This window comes from Mytilus edulis, chromosome 6 (assembly GCF_963676685.1).
Source record: "Mytilus edulis chromosome 6, xbMytEdul2.2, whole genome shotgun sequence".
Classification (NCBI taxonomy): Eukaryota; Metazoa; Mollusca; class Bivalvia; order Mytilida; family Mytilidae; genus Mytilus; species Mytilus edulis.
In genome coordinates, this window is record NC_092349.1 from 65,158,619 (window position 1) to 65,180,705 (window position 22,087).

Below are 22,087 nucleotides of genomic sequence, written 5' to 3' on the forward strand. Positions count from 1 at the left end.
TTCTACGTAGGAAAAGTGTAGATTAGATACAATTGTACTTTAAAATTTCCACTCTAACAATTAACTTAATCAAATATGCGGTAAAAAAACAGGCAACAATAAGTTTTAAAGTCACACATGAAATACCTGACTAATCAAATCTTCAAAACATTTCTAGAGTAAGGGTGATCAATTGCCACTGCTGCTTGACGTTTCATTTACACGAATAGCATACACCATTAGTCAGCACTTTTGTACTTACATCAAATATTATTGAAATGGTCAATTTATCAAAAATGTACTTCTTAAAGATGTTGAATTATTCAAAACACAATGGGATTTCTAACCAAAAAATGAAGATCACCTAGGAGGTATTTGAATAATATTTGGTTGTTAATTCTCTTCAAATTTTTATTTGATTTGACTTTCAAACTTTTGAGTGAGTGACACTAATTAGACTTATGTGACAAAACGTATGTCTTACGAGGCAAATATTAACATAATATCTTTGAAGAGGTTATACTTCTTTCAGGAAACTTTTATATTCCTACTCTGTGCGAACTATACAGAGATGAAGATGGAATTACTGTACATGTGAAACAACAAAGTTTTTCATGTTTTGAGAGTTACTACCGCAAGAATACCAACAAATTTATAACTGGACATTCTATGGTTTTTAATTGGAAGAATGGGGAAGGGCTTACAGAGAAATTCAACTTGTTTTCGAAGATTCAAGATGTTATGTACAAGGTTTGCTACATATATACATTGTAAAATTAATTACTTTAAGAAATATTGCGATATGTTTTATCTGACGACTTCTCACATGACTAATATAGATTTACTTTTGTTTGAATAAACAAAAAAATGGATTACCAATTGACCGTTATCCAACAACTACAGAAAACAGAAATAAAGACACAGCAAGAAGTTTTGAACAAATGTCAAATATATGTAGAAATTGCATTGTCCTTTAAGCTATAACTGAAGACAAACATCACAAGAGTCGAGATTTAGTTTTTGTAAAATGTTCCTGTCAGTAATACATAGATCTGCAATATGAATAGAGTTTCTATTAATGATTATTTCCAATTAATAAGAAGTTCAAGATAAGTTTATAGTAGTTTATTGACAAATACATGTAAACCTGCATGCATTTTCACCAAACAGTGCATTTTGTCTTCCATCTTTTGACATAAACCTATATCTGTGCATCAATTTTGAACTATAAAGATCCATAAATAAAATCCATTCAGCATAGCGTTTGTGGAACGACTTACATTTTGATTTTTCACCCTTTCTATGAATTTAAAGCAATCTGAATTTAAAGTTGAATGTATTAGAATGATCTTTTAAATTAAAAATTCAAGTCTTATTTGTTTACAGAACAGCTTTGTATTTTACAGTATAAATACTCATTCAATGGTTACCACATATCATCTAAAGCAATTTGTTATGTTGTGTCTTGTGTGCACTATTATTGGTCTGTTTGTCTTTTTCTTTTAAGCCATGGCGTTGTCAGGCTATTTTCAATCTATGAGTTTGACTGTCCCTAAACTTTCGCCTCTTTTACACTAAATTACCATTGTTAATCACTCAAACTGACCTAGGAGAAGTTAAAAAGCAATACATTACAATGATTATAGTCTAATTTGCATTTCGACAAAGACTTGAATCTGATTGGTCTATTAGGTGTTTTTCTCCTCGGTCAACACTGTAATCGACCTTGTTGTCGAAACTCCATTTGAAGCCTACCGATTTCAATGCGACGTATCACTTTATGATACATATGCAAGATCTTGAATTAAGAAATTTGAAGTTGAACTAAAAATTACAAGTATTTGGTTTGAAATCAAAAGGATTGAACGCATCTTTTCTAGAAATAACTGCTATGATAACTTTTTTTTTTTTAATTTATCATATTTTATTGAAATCTGTACATTTGTTACTTTAAAACATCAAGTACCGGTACCTTATCCCGGCCTCGTTAACATTAGTAAATATCATATTTATACAGTTGTTAGTATTTGTTAGTATTATACATTCAATTTTCAATATTTGGAAAAAAATAAAAAAATATACCATGTCAGTAATTTCAAAAAGAAAGAAGTTTACTATTAAGATTTCCAAACATAATTATCTGTAACTGAGAGCAGAATAAAAAAGGAAAAAACCAATTTTCCTCTTTTTTCACTCTTAATTCTGACAAGTGCAATTAGAGGCCAAATTCGGACCAGAACGTAATAAATTTATTCTATAACCCATGTATTTGAGAAAAAATCATGAAAAACAAAGATAATTCTGTTATATTTGTATTTATTTGTTACATTTCAAAATAAATTTATACTGAATTCTACACTTAGCTGTCCATTTTTAGTCAACTCTCTGTAAAGGATGCAACATAGAATAAATTTATTCTAAATGCATGGTGCTTACTGTATATGATCATGTTTAAAATAAATTTATTATATAGAGCCATAATATCTATTATTAGTTGGAGAAAATCATAGAATAAATTTATTCTTCATTCAATGTCATTTCGGATTATAATAATATATAAAATAAATTTATTTTGAAGTAAAGTTATCTGTATGGTGAGGCTGAGACACAGAATAAATTTATTCTACATTCAATACGATTTCGGATTATAATAATATATAAAATAAATTTATTTTGAAGTAAAGTTATCTGTATGGCTGAGACACAGAATTAATTTATTCTACATTCAATATGAATTTTGTTCTATATAAAAATAATCTTCAAAATATCTCATGATAAAAAATAAAAATAATTTAAAAGAAAATTCCATCGGTCTTATTTATTACAGACAAACTGATACAATAAATTGCTTCGCCAAGCGCAGCTGGATACGACCGCAGAGGTCAAATCCTAAACATTTGGGACAAAAATGGACACAATGTTCGTGCATGATACAGGTCTGAATTTGGATTGTAATTAAATATTTGATGCAATATAGGTTTCTGACACAGAATAACGGTAGCCAAAAAACTTAGAATTGGTTATATCCTTTAAATTTATATTTAATTTTTGGCTTTTGTGCAATACACTATGCTGTTTGCGAATTGCCCCCCCCCCCAAAAAAAAATAAAAATAAATAAATAAATTTACCTCTATTTTATGCTTTTGTGCAATACACTATGCCGTTGCTATTTGAACCCTCACCCCCAAAAAATATACCCCCTCTTTTTTTTGGCAACATGATATTTGAAATTTTCTTTTTTAATTTCTGAAATCTGTAATGAGTGAAAATTATCCCCCCCACCCCAAAAAAAAAATTTCTGTCCAGTTTATCTTATCACAAATATTCTAGCGGAACAGTTCAGAATGCATGTAAAACAATAGAATTGCTATATGGCCAAAAATCAATTTCCTTATCGTTTCGATTTTTCATGTGATGGCATACAAACAGTTCAAAAATACAAGTCTTTTTTGTTTGCTTATATAATCCTGATTTTGTTCAATGTTTTGTCACTGGTCATCTGTTAGAATAATTTTGTTTTTTTTTCACACAAGAGACAAGCTTCGTTATAATGCAACTGGTACTAATCGTTAAGTAATCTGATCTTTTAGTGACATACAGATCTGTAGTTGGAATTATTCATCTTCAAACTCTTCTTAACTTTTCGAACAATTATCTTTGTAAATGTCAACATTTTATCTTCTAATATTCCCAAATACATGTTTCCATTATTCCGTTCAACCAAAGCTATCTGAAAGATCAAATAAAAAATACAGTGCATATAAAAAAAAATTGGAAAATGTGTCTATGGGCTACAAATGCCCCCGCTCGTAAATATACACGTGTCAACTTCCACATTCAGATACATGTACACGATGAAAGTAGTTAAGACTGATTTGTGATTTTAAAATTCGGTTGAGGCAAACTAAAGTTAGTGAACGGAAACGAAAAATTCAGCATTTTTTATGTTTATAAATGGCCTTAACTCAAGAACGGTAGAATTGATGCCACTCAATTTAAACCTTGATCTGTGTTTTATGGTAATATGCATTGTGTATACGATTTATTACATTTGCTTGAGGCAAACTAAAGTTAGAGAACAGAAGCGAAAAATCCAGCAATTTTTATGTTTATAAATGGGCATAACTCAAGTTGGTAAAAGTTATGCCACCCATGCAACATCTTACACTAACCTTGTCAAAAACGAACTGTAACTTGTAAAGTAAGCAAATGTTTCAGAGGGATGTACAAGGACTAAAGGAGCAGCCGGATCTGATCGCCGTATAAATAAGATATGCAAATGATTGTACAACTGCACATCACATACCAGTCCCTCGCTCTAAAATTCATAATATATTCCTTTTCATAGAGTAACCGATACATTGCACGCATTCTTAAAATAATGACTTTTAATTCACTAATAACAATTCCGGCCGAACTATAATTGTCAAAATATGAATTATATTAGCACTTTCAAAACCTTTTGCGATGAGATAAGAAAGAACACTTTTTATAAAACAACAATTATGATTCTTAATTTCAGCATTCTAAGATATTTCTTGCAAGCAAGTTAAAAGTTTAATCTTTTAAATTACCTCTGTAGATTTTTCTAAAAATGTATCCTTCACTAATGTTCTCTGTGGTTGTAGTAACTTCTGTCATTTTGTCTGCCTTCTAAACTTTTGTGTTTCTTTATGAATTCCTTTTGATAGAAGTGTCTGGTGACCTACAAAGAACAGCGTATTATATTTTGACTGAAATGGTCATATTATCCATGAAGATGGAGACTTTTTGTCAATTGTTCTGTATGCCAAACAGATTGCATAAGAGTGTGAGTACAGTTCTTTAGGTACTTATGAAAATGTTCAAAACTAGTTTTTTTTTACATAAAATAGTCTATTGGTCGTTTATTTCTTTTTCGCAACGGTGTTTTATTGTTTCATAGACTTATGTAGACATGAGTATAAATATCCTTTGGATTCAGTGGCGGAGCCAGTTAGGGTTCCGTGCTTTGAACGCCCCCTTTTTTTGACGATCAATGGTTTTAAATTGGAACAAATGTTTAGAACCCTCTTTTAAAAATGGCTGGTCCCGCCCCTGGGTATATTTCACTTTTTGCTCAAAAAATAGGTACATGTTCCATCTTTCTATGCAACAATTTCATAGCTAGTGTGTCCTAACAGCTGTTCTAAGACTAAGCGTGAAGAAAGCGAACATTTAATTATGCCCCACCTACGATAGTAGAGGGGCATTATGTTTTCTGGTCTGTGCGTCCGTTCGTCCGTCCGTTCGTCCGTCCATTCGTTCGTCCGTCCGTCCGTTCGTCCTTCTTCTTCTTCTTCTTATGGTATCCAGTTATCCATCAGATTTTTGATGATTACTAACTGCTGCGCATGCGTAGGATAATAATAAATAAATATTTACAAAATAAGAGTGCCAAAAAATAAACAAATACTAACATGACTTGTGGTTAAAACTATTTACATAACTACTAAGTTTACTGTTCTATATTGTAGAGAACAGTAGGTGTCAACTGTTCTCTAAAAATATTTAGAGTAGGAGAAAGTACTACCTTTGGAGGTAGTACATTCCATTGTGTAATAGTATACGGGAAAAATGAATATTTGTAACAATCTTTAAATGTAAGTATATGTCTGTAAGTTTGTGGATGAAATTGTCGGGTTCTATTGTCTGTTGGTATGAGTAATGTTGATGGTACAGCGACAATTTGGTGAACAATTTTATAAAACATTATCAGACTTGTTTTAAGTCTGCGTTGTTGTAGAGTAGGCCAATTTAAAGTATTGAGCATGTCTGTAACGCTACTGGTGTTATGATAACGATTACAGGCATATCTAGCAGCCCGACGTTGAACCATCTCAAGTTTATTGCATTGTTCAGCAGTGTGAGGGTTCCAAACCGAACAAGCATATTCTAGTTTAGGTCGGACAAGTGCTAGATATGCTTGAGACTTAATGTTTGTAATGGATGTTTTCAGATTTCTTTTTAGAAAGCCTAGGCTTTTATTAGCATTACCAATGATGTTATTTGTATGCTGTGTCCATTTTAAGTCTGATTGCAGTGTTACTCCAAGGTATTTTGCAGAGGAGACAGATTCTAGTGTGTGGCCGTGAAGAATGTAGTCGTGTTTGATGGTATTTTTCTTGTTTGAGGCAGTGAGAACTGTACATTTGTCTGGATGGAAAGCCATCAGCCAGTCTTCTTCCCACTTTGCGGCAGCATCAAGATCTTCCTGAAGGCTATCACAATCTTCTTGAGATTTGATGCTTTTGTATATGATGCTGTCGTCAGCGAACAGTCTGAGTTTACTGGATTTCAAATATTCTGGTAGGTCGTTAATATACACCAGGAATAGAACTGGACCCAGAACTGTTCCCTGTGGGACACCAGAAGTAACTGGAGCAATGTCTGATGACTCTCCATCCAGGACAACTGTTTGTGTGCGGTTTGATAAGAAGGCTGAGATCCAGTTAAGTGTTTCATTTTGAATACCGTAGAAATGTAGTTTATATAAGAGTCTTTGATGTGGGACTTTGTCAAAGGCTTTGGCAAAGTCCATAATCACAAGGTCTGTTTGGGTGTTATTGTCTGAATTTGAAGCTAGTTCTTGTATGAAAGATAGAAGTTGTGTTTCACATGATCTAGAGTGTCTGAAGCCGTGCTGAAGGTCGTATAATAGATTGTTTTTTTCTAGGTGGTTAATTAGGTGTCTAGTAATGACATGTTCCATTAGTTTGCAACTGATACAAGTGAGAGAGATTGGTCTGTAGTTGACTGCATTGTATTTTTCCCCTTTTTTGTATGCTGGTGCGACATTTGCATGTTTCCAGTCGGATGGTATACAGCCAGTTGTAAGTGATTTTTGGAAAATAATGGTGAGGATTGGTGCCGTAATGTTTTGAAGTTGTTTTAGTACTCTGCCGCTGATGTTATCTGGGCCAGTGGCTTTGTGCGGATTGATGTTGTGTAAGAGTTTTTGTATGCCAGGTGTGGTAATTGTGAGTGATGGTATGACTGGATGGGGACTTGGCCCTTTATCAGGCATATTATCTGTTGTTTCAGTGGTAAAGACTGATTGAAACTGCTCATTTAAAATGTTGGCTTTTTGTTTTGTATCTGTTGTTAATTGGCCCTCTTTTTTTAGGGGAGAAACTCCACTATTGTCAGTTCTGATTGATTTAATATAGGAAAAGAGTTTCTTTGGTTTTGATTGGTTGCTGTAACTTAGGTCTGGGTCATTTGTTGGAAGGTCAAGGATCATTTTTTCTATATATGTACAATATGCACGTCTCTGTTCTTGTTGAACTTGTTGTTTTAGTTTTTTATATTTTACTATATGCTTTTTGTCCTTTTTCATTTTAGAGTACAATTTATTCTTTTTATTTATCATTTTTCTGAGTTTGTTGTGCACCCAGGGAAGTCGATGTTTATACGTTAACATTTTATGTGGGATGTTTGTATCTATTGATTTTGTGATATTGTTTTTAAATAAATCCCACATTTCATTAATAGTACTATTGTTGTTATTGTTCATAATAGTAAGCTCTTCTAGTGTTTTTTGTAGGTCTGCTTCTATATTTTCCCAGTTTGCTTTGTCATATTTTAGTATTTTTCTGGGATGTTGTCTAACTTTTCGAAGCCAAGTGTCTGTTTCTATGTAGACGATGTCGTGGTCACTTAGTCCTAGTGGTGGTAGTGTGTTTACTTTGTTGACAGTTGTTGGATTGTTAACTAAGATTAAGTCTAGTATTCTTTCTTTTCTAGTTGGTGTGTTAACTATTTGTTGAAGGTTAAAATTTTCTAGTAGTTCTAAAAGTTTATTGTGATGTTCAGCATCCGGTTTACCGGGTATGACCTGAGGTATAGACCAGTCAATATGACCTAAGTTAAAGTCACCACCAACCATGATATTAGTATTTGATGATTGGTTAATTCTACTAAGTGATAGTTCTAGTTGTTGTAAAGATGTTTCTTTATCTGATGGTGGTCTGTAATATGCACCTACTAATAAGTTCTTACTACCAGTCATGTTTATTTGAGACCAAACTATTTCACAGTCAGTTTTAAGTTCACTTACTTCTGTGCTTATAAGTTCTTTATTAATGGCAATAAGTACACCTCCATGACTTTGGTTATTTTTATTTGGTGGTCTGTCCGATCTATAGACATTAAATAGTTCTGATGAAAAGAATTCATATGATGATATATTTTTGTCTAGCCATGTTTCAGTGCCTATGATTATGTCAGGTTTAGATGAATCAATTAACTGATTTAGATCTTCTTTTTTATTTCGTATTGATTGAAAGTTAATGTTAAGTATCCTGATAGGTTTATGATTTTTAGTAGTGGCTTTTTGTGATGTTTTGACTTTTGGTTTTGATTTAGTCTTAGTCATAGGCGATGAAGATGCCTGAGGAGCACCTAAGCTGTTATTGAGAGATGTATCACTCATACTCCAGTTACTACTAGAATTTAATGATATGCTTGATTGGTTATTGAATAAGCTAGTGGAGAAATTTGGCATTCCACAATTTGTACATTCCCAGCTAATATTGCTAGCATTCATACACTCGTAGATGTGAGATGGAATACTCTGACAATTAATGTGAAACCAAGTATCGCAGCTGTCGCAGCATAGTGCCTTTTGATTCCAGGTTACTGCTTTTAGGCATGTACCACATGGCCATCTTGGTTTTTTATTTTGACACTTTTGTTTGGTAACAGGTTTTCTTTTGGGTTTAATATTTTTCTTTGGTGGTAATGAATTTGTATTTGGTACCTGTGTGTTAGTGTCAATACTTGTACATGTATTAGATGTAGCTAAGTTGTCAAATGGATTTGGTGAAATGATTGACTTGTTATTGAAAATGGAAGTGGATATGTTGGGCATTCCACATTGAATGCACTCCCAGCTAATGTTGCTGGAGTTCAGGCATTCGTACATTTGTGAATGTATATTTTGGCAGTCTATATGGTACCAAATATCACAACTATCGCAGCACACAGCTTTGTGTTTAGATGTAACTGCTTTTTTGCATGTACCACATGGCCACTTTGGAGATCTTGGGCCAGGATTGGTCTCGGTATCCGACGAGTTCGTAATAAGGAGGAGGCATAGATATAGTTTTACTTTATTTTCGGGTTTTCCCTTCAGTGTTCGAGTTATTCTTAATCTATTGTACTGGTGGCAGTTGATAAGCATATTTTGGGATGCCTTAGAGAGATTAACAAAGTTGTCATTGTTAACTATGCAGTTAGATTGTGCATCAAAAATACTAAATAAGGAGCCTGTAATTGACAAGATAATGAATATATATATAAACATACCTGAATTATTTATGATTTCTTTGGTCTGTGCTCGAAAATTGATTCGTGAAAAGGTTGGTATTTAAATAGAATTAGTAGAGAAGGCAAGTTAGATCTTCGTCTCCTGGGCAACTCAGGAGTACAGGATTGATGAAAAGCCTTGTTAGTAACAAATATAGTTCAGCAAGTTGAAAGTAGTATGTGGTTTGTTTACTTCCGGTGTACAAAGTCATGTGATTTACTTTAGCGGTAAATCTTGTTCATTCATAAAAATTTTCAGGTGTTGATTTTGTTATGATTAGGTTTAAATCTGATTTTTTCGTATGATTGTATACTTTTACCACAATAGTTATGATTTCTAATATAATTTTGACAAAAATATGTATATTATTTAGGAAAATTCAACTTCTTTCAGAACCCAAAAGTGAACGTCTTTCTCTATCCACGCATGCGCATTATTACCAAAGTCCGTCCCGCTTCAGGTTAAAGTTATTGGTCAAGGTAGTTTTTTATGAAGTTGAAGTCCAATCAACTTCAAACTTAGTACACATGTTCCCTATGATATGATCATTCTAATTTTAATGCCAAATTAGAGTTTTTATCCCAATGTCACGGTCCACTGAACATAGAAAATGAAAGTGCGAGTGGGGCATTCGTGTACTGAGGACACATTCTTGTTTTTTAAATGTTTAAAGATTACTTCAACTTTCACCCGTAGTAAATAATAATGAGATTACCAATTAGAAACATTATTACTATCATAATAATTAAAAGATAATAAATAATATTTATCTAATAAATTTACGTTCAAACTTATGAATTAAAAAAAGAAAACATGTACCCAATCTTTTATATATATTCTTCACTTTAAGCATGGAATCATTATATTTAAATATACAATTCCTTGTTTTAAGGCATAGTCTTCAGAGTCGGAACAAGGGATGTTTAAAATGGGGGGGGGGGGGGGGGGGTAATTAACAATAAAACTGAGTCTCATCTAGCCCCAAGTATCATGTCAGGCATTGTCATTACTAATGTCTTCTAATCTGAGTAAATTAATTACTAAAAACTATTAAATGTCTTCTTATCTGAGAAACAATTTCGACATTTAAACGAAATCTTTTACTTATGATAATGTTGATTCTCCACAAAGTAATATAAATAGAACCTGAGACTACTATATAGTAGTCTCAGATAGAACCATACAAATAGTAAGCAAATATACATGTTTTCAGATACCATCTTCAATATAAAAAAAAACCTGGACACTTCATTGATGATCTTATCCCAAAACTCCTGTCTATAGATGGACTGGTCTTAAATAAGCGAACTTCTTAAACTCCGCCCAGTCAAGTGAAATAAATCTAGTAATAGTAGTATCGTAGAAAAATATGCAAATTGATATTCGCAGATGCAGATCGATCGAGGATTTGAAAAGGGGCATACACAGAGACTTGTAAAACGTCTAGTATGCATTGATCATATATGTCGGGGATATATGAGGGGATCCCAATATCCTTGACCCCACCCCTAATCCCACCTCTAGTATACTGAGCAAAACTAACCTCCAATTTCTTGAACTGTGATGAATGTTTCATAAACGAAACTGGAAAACTATCCCGTCTATGTTCAACTTGTCTTCCCTCCTTTTAATTTCCACTTGTCTGTCATCTTCATTGCACGTACATAGAGAGAAATACCAAGTGATCATATCATACAAAATTACAGATCAGTGTCCTACGTCTTGTCATTAATAATCTTGTGTTTCCATTTGAAGTCTTCTCGGCATGTGGTAACACTAGGGGCCTACAATCAACGTACGCGTGCATTACATAAAATGATAAGGCTGTTAAGCCGCGTTTGTTATAATTAGCAATAATTATTTTAACAACTTCAGATAGATATGCGGCACTTGTTTGCTAACATGAATTAAACAAATCGAAGATTGTAAATTATTTGAATCTGTGTCATTTCATAGAGGTTATTAATGTGTGGTCATTTTATATCATTCTAATAAAATAATATGTTGATCAAAAATGGACAACTACAAAAGTATAATGGTCTGGATGGATGGTCCATCGATTTTGTATTCTTTTAATTTTTAAAACATCATTTCTATTCTTTATAATTTTGCTCATTATTCTCTATTTGATCATCCTTTTATTTTCTATTCTTTATAATTTTTTTTGTATATGCTATATGTTTTGTCCTTTATTTTGCGTTTTCCAGTCCCGTGATTCGATACTCTATCAACTCCAACAAGACCCTCAAGTATTATTACCGATAAATAGGCGTTTGAGAATGTGTACCATTTTGTCTTATCCTTTCTTTTATTTGTTTTTAAAGATTTATAAAAAGCTCACCGCACTTCATCCCGGTCTACCCTTATTATGTACAGGTATTCCCCATGGTATGTATTGTTTTAAAATAGCTTCTTGTTCCGTGCATGCATGCATGAACTATTTGACACTACACGTTAAGCATTCAACAATCTGTCAATCAATCGATTTTATAGAAAAGATGTATCATATCTTGCATCAAAACAATGTATAAACACCACCCGTTCATCTTTTTCTACAAAATGATAAATGTGCAGATCACACTGCTGACATTACTAGACCACATATATGACACTTCGTCTATACCTGAGGCTGTGGATGGGGGTTTACAGAATAGAGAATAATGAACACAAAAATAGAAAGAATAGTAAGAGAAAAATGGTTTAAATTTGACCCCATCCTGACCCTCGTACTTGTGAGAACGTATATATAGGTTGAGGCCTTGCCCTCCATGTATTCAAAGTAAAAGCATTATTTTGATTATGAAACATTGTGATTAGAAACGGTTGCCTTTTTCCAATCGATCTTCAAACCCTATGCCTTTAGTCTGGGTGCTAAAACCGAAATATCGATTTATTAGTGTTCAACGTAACTTTCAGCACAATATTGTTCATTTCGTGGTTATCAAACTGTAATGGTGGAGAAATCCGGAATGCCAAGAGAGAATCTAAGATTTTTGTCGTGAAAACTGATAATTATATTCAATCAATATACTAAACCCCTAACGGGAAGAATTTCACGTGAGGCACCCGTCGTATTGGTCATGTTATTACAAACTCGGTAATAATTCGGCGGGTCACATTCCTGGAATGACAACATGCTTTATGTTATTTACACGTTTTGTACTAGACAAACTGCGTCAGATTTTTCGACGCGTTTTTTCAGAAGATACAAATAACTTTGTAAGAAGACATGCCACTCTGCCAAGACACATTATTCTAACTTCAATCGTACCAGTCTTCAAATGCTTTCATTAATACATATAAACGAATGTTTTCTTAACCTTCATTATTTGTTTGGTAGGAGCAATGTAACATACACATGTGTAATATCATGGAAAAGCCATTATTTTTTTACGGAAAGCAGGAACAATAAGCTAATATAAAAAAGAAGATGTGGTATGATTGCCAATGGGACAACTATCTACAAAAGACCAAAATGACACAGACATCAACAACTATAGGTCACCGTACGGCCTTCAACAATGAACAAAGCACACACCGCACAGTCAGCTATAATAGGCCCCGATAAGACAATGTAAAACAATTCAAACGAGAAAACTAACGGCCTTATTTATGTAAAAAAAATGAACGAAAAATATGTAACACATAAACAAACGACAACCACTGAATTACAGGCTCCTGACTTGGGACAGGCACATACATAAATAATGTGGCGGGGTTAAACATGTTTCTCTCACAAGCAAAAAACCCTAACTGTAAGTCTACAGTGCAGTATTTCGGACGTCAACACAAAAAAAAACAGCATGCAAATATATATATGGGGGATAAGTATACCATTATTTACACATCAGACTGTACTAATTATATTATAACTTTGGATACACCAAACTAGATACTTCATATCTGAGTAACAGGCAATATACGCCCTCAATTTTATAGAATTAGTTCATAACTATTTGTATCATTTGTATTCATCTGTCAAATGTGTGTGTGTTCTACAAGGATCAGCAGTCCTTACCCTTTCATTTGATATCTATATAACGTACAAAAAATTATTCTGCATATAATAAAGTTTGATTTAAATACGTAAGAACTACTTTGTTTTAAATACGTACTTCTTTCCTTTTTGAACGTGCCCAAAATGGTGGTGTAACATCTTACGAAGTCTATTCAAATTGTTTTTGCAAACTATTTCGCTCTGGCTGTTGCTAGTGGTCGTCTTACATTTGCAGTGTGGTGAGATCCTTTTTGTTGCATGTTGAAGGTTTAATGTGACTTTGAGCAATTAAAGCGCGTTCCTTTGCTTATTTTGTGTACGTGTTTTATAATGTGCTTATATTCATTTTGTGTCACGGATCGATACCCAATATTCTTTTGTTTTTCTATGGAATAAATGTTCCTATACAAAAAAAAAATATTGGTATATTCAAAACTTCGATTTTTTTTAAATAACGTAAATGATTTTTAATTTTAAGAACTAAACGAAAAAGATAATTGCAATATAAAATCTTACGATTATTTCTTCAAACACGATTTGTTATCATATGCTAATTACCCATATCATATTTTAATGACCACATACTGTAGCCATCGCGATCATATAAACCATAGATGTAATAAACCTAATAAATTATAAACATCCGAATGTAAAATTTCGCACGATAGATAATGACAAACAAACGACGGAAATTACATAATAAATTCACAGCGTGTGCATTTGACTCTATCTTAATATATTTGTCAGTACATAGATAACCCGAATAATCCAGTCTTTACGATCACTTCGATCACTCCATGAACCATTTCCTCGAGAAAAGTAGTGGATAGGGGGGCGCTGAATTATTCGAGTTAGTACATGGAGGAAAGGTCTAGCTGTTTCAAATGTTATTCAAAGATTAGGAGCGACGATTCAATGTCCGTTTGTGTATTGTATTTGTCGTGGTTGAAACGGCACCAGGAACATATCAGGATAGACAACAGAAGTTCGTAAGTATTTATTTTATGTATTTATATATTAACATAGATATTATAAGCCTTTCATGTCTTCTGTTGACAAATTTTCATAACTATGCACTGTTTTAGTAGACCACAGATGTCCTTTTCGAACTAAAAGAACCTTCCTGAAAAAACACACCTCAGTCGAATCTTTCTTCTCAAATGAATGCCCGAATGGTCATCAAATTAATACTTGTTATGGGCAGGCATTTTCGAATAATTTTTAAAAAAATGTATTAATTCTGACTGCAAGGAATTTTAAATGGTAAATAATATACATTGTATCTCGAGGGAAATGTACACACTTTAATAGCATATATCATGTGTATTAACGATTAAACTCTGGAAGAAATATAGTCCAGCATGAATACAAATTAAAGGGTCCTTTCAGGAAATAAAATTTCTCAGAAAGGTATCTCTTTCTTCAGAGGTTTATATGAAACCTTGATGTCTGTTGTGCAGTGATTTGGATTTTTTTCGCCTGTATGCGAGACATGGCATGGTAGGTATTGCAACCAAGCAACGGCGGCGACGATGAAGTACACTATTTGTTTGAAGCATTATATTTTATAAGTTAGACAATCTAAATGCTTCATACCTTATGTTACGAAATTTCCGTCTGTCATATGTCATTGTCACGGCAACCTCATTTTCATGGTTCAGTAACTGCTTGATACATTTTGTTTTGTTAAATGAAAAACTCACTTATTATGAGTAATATGATAACTTTGTTTGGTATATGGGTTCCTATCAACATTTACATGTTCGTCAGCTAGGTACATGTAGGGTTAACCTGACCTCGACCTTATTCCATGGATCAGTTATCAAAAATAAAGTAACGTAAGCAAACCGTATCTAGATACTATAACTAGTAAGTCATCTATATTTGGTGTATGGATTATTGAAATGATTGTAAGGTGTACATATCCACCCGACAGGTTCAGTCTGACCTTGGCCTCAATTTCATGGTTCATTGGCCAATGTATAGTGTTTGTGGTTTGGTCTATTTCTCAGATACTTTAAGTAGTAGGACCACTATATAGGGTGTATCATGTATGGAATCATTGTCAGCTGGAAATGTCCGTCTGACAGGTCTCAATTGACTTCGACTTCATTTTTATGGTTCATTGGACAATTTTTAGTTGTGTCATACATTGTAGTTGTGCATTGATAAAGTAAAGTATACCTGATAATTGTACTAAAGACTTTCAATATGATTTCAATGATAAGTAAGACAAAGGCGAGACATGTGCACTCATATTTTGGTAATAAAATGTGTAAAGTGTTGACTAAAGTACATGTACCTAAATTTCAATATATTTTTGTATCAGAGTGCTGAACGCCCATCTTTAACGTTTTGAGAGGAAAATGAATATTTTGTTGAAGGGAGAATGTGTTGGGTACATTACTCACATATTTACCTGAGGAAGCTGCTGTTCCTTTTGGAACATGTCTTACTTGTTTTCTGGTATGTTAAATGGGATAGGTAAAAGTATTGTAACACCAGTCCTGTGTTTTGTTTAAGACTTAATGAAACCTGATTTTAATTGTTATTTGTGTATTCAGTTCGCTGTCTCCTAGGCATGAACCACTCATCTGTTTTAAGACTCTATGATTGATTGATTGATTGATTGATCATGACTGGCTGAATGTCCAATGGCAAATATTACATGCATATTCAGGAAGTTGGGAATGATACATGCCAATCCTGATAAAAATAAAGAAATATGCCTGAAGAAAAACAATAACAGAGTAAGTGTTCCTGCATTTTAAACTTCAAATATTTCTTGTAGAGTGAGAAAACTGTTATGAAACACCAGCAAAAAAGACTAGAGTGTTATTCAGTACTGACTTATTCAGTGTCTCTGAAGATGAAGATTAGGTATGTAATAATGAGGTTTTAATTTGATAGATTGTTGACTTTTAAATTGTAAAAGTTTAATGAGTTACTGTAAGTTAATCCATTTATTGTATAAATTAAAATTCAATAATTACTGTTCAAGTGCATAGCATAGCCATCTTTATCTTGCTGTATCCAGAGGCAATATATATAAGAAGATGTGGTATAGGTGCCAATGAGACAACTCTCCATCCAAGTCACAATTTATAAGAGTAAATCATTATAGGTCAAAGTACGGACTTCAACACAGAGGAAGACTATTATTAATTACAATAAAGAGAGTGAATAATATTATATAAGCAAAATGGACATCATAAGTAAGATTAAAAGAAAGACAGACAATTTCTTTATCAAAGATTATAAATTTTGGTATGGTTACTAAAATTATTTGAAATTGTTTTAAATTTGCCGTTATTTCTTTCAGATCAGGCCGATCCAGAAGCAAGAAAAAAGACAATTTTTAGCACGTGCATCTACAGAGAGAGACATGTTTTAAAAAACAGATATATTTTCAATTTAAGAAAAACCTGTTGAACTTTTACTATTTCTTATCTGTTTATTTTACATTTGTATTGGTATGCGTTTACTTTTCTACATTGGTTAGAGGTATAGGGGGAAGGTTGAGTTCTCACAAACATGTTTAACCCCGCCGCATTTTTGCGCCTGTCCCAATTCAGGAGCCTCTGGCCTTTGTTAGTCTTGTATTATTTTAATTTTAGTTTCTTGTGTACAATTTGGAAATTAGTATGGCGTTCATTATCACTGGACTAGTATATATTTGTTTAGGGGACAGCTGAAGGACGCCTCCGGGTGCGGGAATTTCTCGCTACATTGAAGACCTGATGGTGACCCTCTGCTGTTGTTTTTTATTTGGTCAGGTTGTTGTCTCTTTGACACATTCCCCATTTCCATTCTCAATTTTATATATTGATATTTTTTTTTTTTAAATTGCTGCACAGTATTTCTTTTCAGTCCCACATAACAAAATCAGCTGAAGAAATTGATGTTTTCATATTTCAAGGGAGTGTCCTTTTGCATTGTTGATAGCAGATATATGCATTGTCTTAAGTTGGGTTTATAAACAGTCACATCGCAACTTCAAATAAAATACATTTTTATGAATTTTACATGTAAATAGACATGAAAGATAGAAAATTATATAGGAACAAATTTTTTCTGACCGACATGTAAATGTATTTTCAAAGTAAAATTATGTGAACATATCAAATATTATCAAAAACACCGCTGGTTTAAAATAAAATTATTCTATGTAGCCTAAACAAATCATACAGATCAGTGTATTTTTTCCTAAACAAATTTTATATATTTTTATAACCAGAATAAATTTATTCTGTGTCTCAACCTTAACATAATTACTGTACTATCAAAATAAATTTATTTTATATATCATAATACTTTTAATCCACATTGAATGTAGAATAAGTTTATTCTGTGTCTCAACCTTAATATAATAACTGTACTTTCAGAATAAATTTATTTTATATATTATTATACAAGACAAAAATCACATTGAACATAGAATAATTTTATTCTGTGTCTCAACCTCACCATACAGATTACTTTACTTTCAAAATAAATTTATTTTATATATTATTATAATCATAAATCACATTAAATGTAGAATAAATGTATTCTATGATTTTTTCAAACTAATAATAGATATTAAGGCTCTATATAATAAATTTATTTTATAAATGATCATATACATAAAGCACCATGCATTTAGAATAAATTTATTCTATGTTGCATCCTTTACAGAGAGTTGACTAAAATGGACAGCTAAGTGTAGAATTCAGTGTAAAATTTATTTTGAAATGTAACAAATAAATACTAATATAACAGAATTGTCTTTGTTTTTCATGATTTTTTTCTCAAATACATGGGTTATAGAATAAATTTATTACGTTCTGGTCCAAATTTAGCCTCTAATTGCACTTGTCAGAAATTAGAGTGAAAAAAGAGGAAAATTGGTTTTTTCCTTTTTTATTCTGCTCTCAGTTCTGTATAACAAATACACAGGTTTAGAAAAAAAATATATATATATTGTTTTTTGTATTAAATTTCTTCTTTTCTTATTTGCACATAAACATAATAAGTTACACACTTTTGTATGCATAATAGTTATATACACTAAAAAGAAGATATATAATATATTATTTAATAGACACAGTAGTTTTAGTTTGATACATTGCAGATAATGATTTTAAGACAGAGGTTGTTTGGATACGAAATATATACATTATATGTGGAGTCTATTTGGTTTTTGTTTTTTGTTTTTATGATAATAAAGGAGTCCAGGGGTTCCAGCAGTTTTCTGCCCTACTGAGTAATTTATTTTTATAGAATATATTTTTTTCTATTAATAAGTTTTCCTTTAAAAAAAATTTAAGTGCTATTATATTGGTTTGTTCCATAGCTAGTAGATATAGGAAGATGTGGTGTGAGTGCCAATGAGACAACTCTCCATACAAATAACAATTTAAAAAGTAAACCATTAATTTGCTTCTATAAATGTAGTATTTTGTTAACAGAAGTATTATGTTTCTTATATCCTTTTTATCGGTTTTTGTTAAAATACCAAATAAAACCAAATCAATATTTAAAGTTAGTTCTATTTCTGTCTTCTCAAATATCCAGGAGTCAAGGTCTTCCCATAATTTTGATATATATGGACAAGTCCAGAATATATGTTCTATTGTTTCGACCCCTCCACACCCAAAACTACAAATATTTGTATCTTTAATTTTTATTTTAAGGAGAAGTTCATTGGTGCCTAAAATTCGATGTATTATTCTGTATTGAAACCACTGCAATTTTGAATTTTTTGTAATATAAAAGGGCAATACATGGATATTTTTCCAATTGAAGTTCGCATTGAGAATTAATGACCATTTGTGTTCACATTTTTGTTTAGGATTTGACTTTTTACCATTCAAAATATTATACATATCTTTTGAACCTTTCTGGGATTTAAAAAAAAACTTTAATACTGAGGGCAAAACTGGACCGTTTTCTCTCTTTAAGTCATTTGGATATATTTGATATTCTTTTAAATACTTTTTTATTGACAAAATTAGGCCTTGATATGTGAGAAAATTAGTTTTAATATTGTATACATTATTAAAGTGATCAAAAGTCATAAAGTTTCCATCTTCCTGTAACAAGTCATTGATCAGCCAAACCCCTTTTTTTGTCCAATCTTTATATAATACTGAATGGTTACCAATCTTTATTCCATCATTCTTCCATAAGGGGCATGTTTTAATTTGAGAGTTATTTTGTACATTTTGAAGATCTTGCCAAGCATCAAATACTTCTTTCCAAAATGGATTATTCAACTTTTTATAAGGACCAAGAAATTGCATTTCCAAAAAATTCAGATTTTCTGAAAAGAGGAATAGTTTTACTAGTTTTAAATTATTTCTATTTATTCTTCTTATCCAGGTTAGTTTAAGACCTTTTATGTAGTTTTCAATATTAATCATTTTTAGTCCTCCTAAACAGTGCGGTTTGGATAAGGTGTCTCTATTGACTTTATCTGGTTTGTTATCCCAAATAAAGGAAAATATTTTTTCAGTAAAATGTTTAAGCTTTGTGCTATTTGGACTAGGTATGGACAGGAATAGATGGTTTAATTTTGATATTATAAGTGTTTTTATCACTGTTATTTTTCCAATTGGTGAGAGTATTTGATTAGTCCAAGTTTTTATAATGTTTTCAATTTCTTTCAACCTGGGGTTATAGTTTAAATTTTCAATTTCACTAATATCCACTGAGAAATTTATCCCAAGAAGTGTAAATCTGCTGGAACCCCATTCCAATCCCCACTTAACACACATAGTTTCTTGGCTAAACTTTTTCTTCCCAATCCAAACAACCTTGGTCTTGTCTAAGTTTATATTAAGACCTGATAAATCTGCATATTTATCTAGAGTACGGAGAGATGCATCCAAAGATTCGGGTGATCCATCAAGTATAATAGAGGTATCATCTGCATATTGTGAGATGAGATACTCTGAGTCATCTATAGTGATTCCTTTAACTTTGTCATTATTTCGTATAAGTATACCAAGTATTTCTGCGCATAGTAAAAATATATAGGGTGATAGGGGATCCCCTTGTCGGCAGCCCCTCTGAATCTAAAAAAAATCTGAGAGATGGCAATTTTGAGTTACTGCAGATTGAGTTTTGGTATAAAAAGTAGTGATCCAAAGTTTAATAGAAGGTCCAAAATTAAAAAAGTCTAAAACACTTTCAATAAAACTCCAAGAAATTGAATCAAATGCCTTTTCAAAATCAATAAGGAGGAGAATACCAGGTATATCATGTTCTTCTGTATACAATAAAATATCATAAATTAGTCTAGTATTTTCACCAATGTATCTTCCAGGAATGAACCCTGTTTGATCATTATTTATTAGAAGTGATAAAATAGACTTCAAACGCTCTGCTATACAGCTAGACCCGAGTTTATATATTGTGTTTAAAAGACTTATTGGTCGCCAGTTTTTCATATATTGTCTTGGTTTATCTCCCTTTGGTATACAAGTAATTATCCCTCTTTTTTGGGATACTGACATTTCACCCATATTATACCCATAGTTGATTGATCTAAGAACAAATTTACCTAAATCTATCCAAAAGAATTTAAAAAACTCACTGGTGTATCCATCAGATCCTGGGCTTTTGTTACTTTTCATTCTTTTAATAGCAGCTGTTAATTCTGAATAGGAGATTTTTCCCTCAAGGGTATCCCTTATTTCATTTGATAACTTGGGAACGTCTAAAAATGGAATTTCCTTATTGAGATCAACACTATTTATTGTATCTTTCTTTGAATATAAATTTTTATAAAAGTTTTTAGCTTCCAATAAAATATTTTCTTGTTTGTTTATTAAACAGCCTTCATTATTGACTAGTCTTGGAATTGTTTTATTAACAAAGTTCTTAGTTTCTAAGTTGAGAAAATATTTTGAGGATCTTTCTCCTTCTTCTATCCATTGCATTTTTGAGCGAACATAATGACCACGCATTTTTTCTTGTCTTTAAATTTGTAATTTAGATTTCTTTTGGTTGAGATCTTCAAGAGCTTCTGTGGTTTGTATATTTTCTTCTAATTTTTGAATTTCATTTACTAAAGCATTTTCCAATTTATTTTTTTCTTTCTTTTTATATGATGCAAAGGAAATTGTTTTACCCCTAATTTCTGTCATTAATGTTTCTAAGAACAGCTGATCATTTATTGTAAATTGAATATCTAAGCAATCAATCTGGTCTAGTGAGTCTCTATTGTATACTAAAGTTGCATATTGATCTTTTACTTGTTTTATTTTTTCTTTAACAGATTTAACATATTCTATATCATATAATAAACTATTATTAAATTTCCACAAACCCTTCCCAATATTGAAATCACTTATTTTAAAATGTAGAACTATTGGTGAATGGTCAGATCTATAGCTGTTTTGAATTTCTACTTCTTTTACATTTTGATAGAAACTCCGAGATATAAGAAAAAAATCAAGCCTAGCTTGCTTCAGAGGATTAACTTTTCTCCATGTAAATCGTTTCTTGTCTGGGTAGTATTCTCGAAAGGGATCAATTAGATCATAAGTTTCAATAAGTTCAAAGATTTTTTCTCTTGCTCTTGGATTATTTATATTTAGATAGTTATATGTATCTAATGCCTGATTTTGAACTAAGTTAAAATCTCCTGTCAGAATAACTTGTTGGTAATTAAAGTTTTCTATTATTTCATCAACTTTATTATAAAAAGATGGTGAGTCATTATTTGGTCCATATAAATTAACAAGTGTTATATTTTTACCTTCAATTGTAATATCTACACCAAGAAAATTTCCAT

At 31.9% G+C, this 22,087-nt stretch overlaps 1 protein-coding gene and 1 long non-coding RNA gene across 6 annotated transcripts in view; both read left to right on the forward strand.

The window, feature by feature from the left end:
* Positions 1 to 22,087, forward strand: part of LOC139528146 (uncharacterized) — a 58,752-nt gene that overhangs the window by 21,521 nt on the left and 15,144 nt on the right. For 3 of the 5 annotated variants that reach the window (XM_071324001.1, XM_071324004.1, XM_071324003.1), the window contains one exon: positions 437 to 729. In XM_071324001.1, coding sequence (XP_071180102.1) covers positions 649 to 729 — 81 coding nt within the window. In that variant the 5' untranslated portion in view covers positions 437 to 648. Of the gene's footprint in view, positions 1 to 347; positions 730 to 22,087 lie in introns of all 5 variants that reach the window. The other 2 variants (XM_071323999.1, XM_071324002.1) reach the window with 2 other exon arrangements.
* On the forward strand, positions 14,062 to 17,990 carry LOC139526775 (uncharacterized). Its single transcript, XR_011665165.1, has 3 exons — positions 14,062 to 14,294; positions 16,097 to 16,185; positions 16,628 to 17,990. It is a non-coding gene; the product is annotated as an uncharacterized lncRNA (long non-coding RNA).